Raw genomic sequence first — 4,436 nt, forward strand, 5'->3', positions numbered from 1 at the left:
CGAGACGGTGCCGACATCATGGGCTTGCCTCTAGATGCGACCCGCACCGGAGGTACCGGGGGTGGCAGCTGAGTAGACTCCGTTAGGGCGATAAGGTCCCGTGCCGAGGCGAAGGTCTCCGGCGTGGATGGGACCAATAGCTCAACCCCAGATCTTATGGGGGAGCTTGGCGGCACCGGACTCGACGGACCCACCGGGCCCGGAGTCGACGGTGCCGGTGGCGCCGCGGCCGATGTCGATGCCGGGCGCTCAATCGGGTCTGCCTGGCTGTAGTAGCAGACGCTGACGGTCTCTGCCTCTGCACCCGGTGCCGGAGAAGGTCGGTGCCGGGGAGTCTTCTCGGTGCCGGTGCGATCCGGTGCCGGCGCCGAGATCACGGCCTGCGAAGCTGCCGGGTCAAGTGCCGCTCCATGAGGAGAGTCCTGAGTCTTTGGTCCTTCTCCTTTTTTGTTCTGGGCTTAAAAGCCTTGCAGATGCGGCACTTGTCCGATCTGTGCGATTCCCCCAGGCACTTCAGGCACGCGTCGTGGGGGTCGCTGGTAGGCATAGGCTTCTTACAGGCCGCACACTGCTTAAAGCCCGGCGAACCAGGCATGAGCCCGGTGCCGGGTGCCGGGAAGGGCTACAGCCCCCGGCGAACAACTATCTACAACACTATTTACACCTAATTACTTAACTAACTACACTTAACGATCTAACTAACAACTATAACAATAACGATAGTTAACAAGGAGAGCTAGGGACGTGGAGGACAGCTATGCCGCGCTCCACAGTTCCAACGACCGACACGGCGGTAAGAAGGAACTGAGGAGCGGGTGGGCCGGCAAGGGTATATATCGAGCGCCATGGCGGCGCCACTCCAGGGGGCGACCTGCCGGCCCACTGGAGTTGCTAGGGTAAAAAGTTTCCGACAACGTGCACGCGCGGCGCGCACACCTAACTGGAATGGATGTGAGCAATCACTCGAAGAAGAACTGTCACTGCTATAGCGCTTTATCCATACAAGCCCAAAAGGTCCTCAGGGCTAAACAAAGTCCGAAGTTCTCAGGGGGGTGGTAAAGGAGTCCATGTCTCCTCTCAGCCTTTCCATAATTCATAAAACATGTCTCCTTGGTAAGAGATGGCCTCCTCTGCCCAGCGCTGGGATTTATGGGGTGATTGTGCTGCACTCTGACTGGCAGAGGACATTGGAAAGAGTTCTTAGAGGGGTCACATGACCCTCTTCTGGGCGGTTCACTCCTTCCGAGAACCTACCCTATTTTGGTCAACTCTCCTCTTGGGGCAGTCCTCTGCAGCTGAAACCCATCACAACTGGTAAAGGGTGGTGGGAGGAGTTCTTAGAGGGGTCACATGAAGCACTTCCGGATGGGTCACCCCACCCCAGAATTCCCCCCCGTTGGTCAAATCTCCTCTTGGGGTGATCCCCAGTGGCTGAAACCCCTCCTGATCAGTAGACGGCGGTGGGAGGAGTTCTTAGAGGGGTCACACAAATCACTTCCAGACAGGTCACCCGCCCCGGAGCTCCCCCTGATTGGTCAAACCTTCTCTCGGGACATTCCTATTGGGGCGAAACCCATCCTGATTGGTAGAGGACAGTGAGAGGAATTCTTAGAGGGGTCACATGACACATATTGCTTCTGGTCATGTGTCCGCCTTGGCCCCAGAAGTAATACCCCATGGGGTGGGTCTTCTGCTGACCGGTGGGCAGGGCTTATTTGGTCAAGGGGTGGGATTAACATTTGATTAATGGTAGGGCCCTTATACTACTGGAGCGCCTTGTTTTGTTTGTCTCCGTTCCGCTTCATTTCTCAAGGACTCCACCAGAACGGATGTCACTTATGATCTCAGTTGCCACCAGCTGGACAGTGGGACTTGGATCTTTCTCTAGGACCTGGAGATCTGAAATTACAGAGGACAACACATTAGTGAACAGACTGTCAAATCACAGCTAAGTGTGATCACAGAACCTTGAAGTACGTGAGCAAAATGATCACATGGAAAAATGTGAAACTGGGCTCAGTCCTTCTATTGGGGTGGAAAATACATGAGAGATGAATAGGCCTCACTTTTCATATAGTCCCCTGTGCCTGAAATAGCTGGAGACTTATTACCTCTGACTACCACGCTACAGCAGCTCTCCAATACAAAGCTTTAGGTTCCCCCATTGGTTCCTTCCATGCTCCCAACTGTGGGGAGACCTTGACTCTACCAGAAAGTCATCCACTCTGCTGCAAATGGAAGAAGATCCATTTTTTCAACAGCTTCCACTTTTAAGTTATTTTCCAGCTCTATTCAGGAGCCACTGCCTGAGCTCAACTAAGCCTGGAATTTAACAGAAGCCAGGTCCAAGCTGGTTTGTGCATGATACAGGGCACCTACTGGAAGAAAAATTGCTGGTGGGAAATTGGGGGTAGCAGAAAGTGCCTACAACTTCTTCTCACTTGGGGAGTCCACAGAACGCCAATAAAACCCAAAGTGTGGATAGTACTGGCTGGGGAGGGGGCATTGCCAGAACAACCAGGAGATGCACTGACTCATATCATACCTTCTGCAGCTTCCTCCTTCAGGGGAAATTAAAGCTGACTTTCTACTGGGTAAGAGTGAATTTGTCCTTTGATGTGTGGCTGATGAACTTTGCACCAGTGGTATCAGTTACTGCTGCTTGTCAGCTAAATTCCTTTATAACACTTTATAACAACTCACTAATGAGCAGGACTTCAGCTGCATTTATTACTTACACATCAGCAGATATCCCCGGTACAGCCATTTCATAAGGTGCATTTCTATGTGTTCCAGGATGATGCCTAAATACAAAATGTAAAATAAATAACAGCAACAATAATAAAACCTTCCCTTGCTGAGTGCAAAGTGATATTGGCAGCCCCAAGGTCTTTGGCGTCTCTTACTATGGGCCTACGGGTGAGCTGTGGGCAAGAGGATTCTGGAGCAGGTTAGAGTCCACACTGAAGAGAATGAGAGAGACATTTTTTATAAAAGACTGTTTACAGAAACCCCATTTGCTTGAAACAGTCTGTGCGCCTCTTGCCACTGCAGTCAGTTATTGAAGACATACTAAGAGAGTGTCTTGGCCTAGTGGTCTGAGCAAAGGACTGGGCCAGGAATGAGTGAGTTCTAAGCAGGGATCTCACAAGGTGACTGACAGGTAAGCCTCAGATGAGCCACAATGCCTGCCTGTCTCACATGGGTGTGCTAGGGAGAAGAGGGCACAGGCCAAAGAGGAGGAACCTAATGGTTCCTTGACAAGGTGCTGGAAATTATACCCCCAGCTCAAAGTGTAACCATGCCCTACGTGACGGTGTCCCAGCCACTACTGCAAAATGATTGCACTGTGCCTTCCCTGCAACAATCCCGAAGCACTTCATAGCAACTAATGAATTCCTCCTCCCACCACCCTGGAGAGGCAGGGACATTAACATCTCCATCTATGGGTGGGAAGCTGAGGCACAGAGACATTAATGGCACAGTGGGATTTTTTCTGTCCCCCTCAATGGGAATATCACAAGGGACACTGGCATCATCTCTCACCAGCTAACTTGGCGGCAGCTGCCCGGATCCCTTCCAAGCTGCTGTAGAAGTACGTGAGGGTGGTTTTGTATAAGTTCTCCAGCAGTTCTAAGTTCTCTTTGGCCTAGAGGAAATCAGGGACACATGAGCTCTCTCTGGCTAGAAGTGCCCTTTGACTGCCAGCACATGCTTTTACGAACCACAGGTAAATATGGGAAAGAACAGGTGGCTGGGTAGAAGTGGGAAAAATGGGAATCTGCGGCAGATTTACATTTCCCATCACCCTCCCTCATATATCCCACCCTTATAGTTATTTACATTGTCCATCACACATCCCCCCCAAAACACTCCTCTACACCACCACAAGCCTCTCCAGTCAATAATCTCATACAGTTCAACAGCTCACTCACAAGGTGTCTGCAAATGTCCTCCTGGAGTTCTGTAGGATTCAGCTTGGCTGTGTCATCAAGGTGCTTATTAATCACATGTTGGAGTCTCTTCAGTCCCAAAAACGGGAAACAGAGGTGAAATGTAGCTCTGCATTTCTGAAAAAGAGTGTCACACCATTGAATTGTTCCCTACCGAGTGCTGTGTTCAATCAAAGGGAACTCACCTGCGTGACTGCGCATCTATTCCAGGATAAAAAGGGATTCATCTGGGTGTAACTGGCCGAAACATGCAAGAATGACTAATAGAGGAGAGAGCTTTCACTGAAACCTGGAGGTAGCATCCATGTCTTTTGGGAACAGTTATACTGATGAAAGCTGCTTCACCAGCCACAGCTGTGCTCTCTCCTCTATTCTGGGGAGGCAGGGCCTGGGGTGCAGAGACAGACAGGAACAGAGACCTGTAGGAGTCAGACTCATGACCTATGCTGAATTCTGGTGAAGCAGCCATGGACCAAGCTGGCT

General features: G+C 51.0%; 1 protein-coding gene across 4 annotated transcripts in view; it reads right to left on the minus strand.

Annotated features, from left to right (window-relative positions):
- Positions 1 to 1,010: 1,010 nt before the first annotated feature.
- LOC127050951 (protein maestro-like) overlaps positions 1,011 to 4,436 on the minus strand; it is a 60,186-nt gene continuing 56,760 nt past the window's right edge. Inside the window, exons 4-7 of one of the 4 annotated variants that reach the window (XM_050952708.1) lie at positions 3,936 to 4,070; positions 3,547 to 3,649; positions 2,739 to 2,804; positions 1,011 to 1,899 (exon numbers count right to left, since the gene is read on the minus strand). In XM_050952708.1, coding sequence (XP_050808665.1) covers positions 1,802 to 1,899; positions 2,739 to 2,804; positions 3,547 to 3,649; positions 3,936 to 4,070 — 402 coding nt within the window. In that variant the 3' untranslated portion in view covers positions 1,011 to 1,801. The remainder of the gene's footprint in view (positions 1,900 to 2,738; positions 2,805 to 3,546; positions 3,650 to 3,935; positions 4,071 to 4,436) is intronic. The other 3 variants (XM_050952706.1, XM_050952704.1, XM_050952707.1) reach the window with 3 other exon arrangements.

The sequence above is a fragment of the Gopherus flavomarginatus genome, chromosome 5 (genome assembly GCF_025201925.1).
Source record: "Gopherus flavomarginatus isolate rGopFla2 chromosome 5, rGopFla2.mat.asm, whole genome shotgun sequence".
Classification (NCBI taxonomy): Eukaryota; Metazoa; Chordata; order Testudines; family Testudinidae; genus Gopherus; species Gopherus flavomarginatus.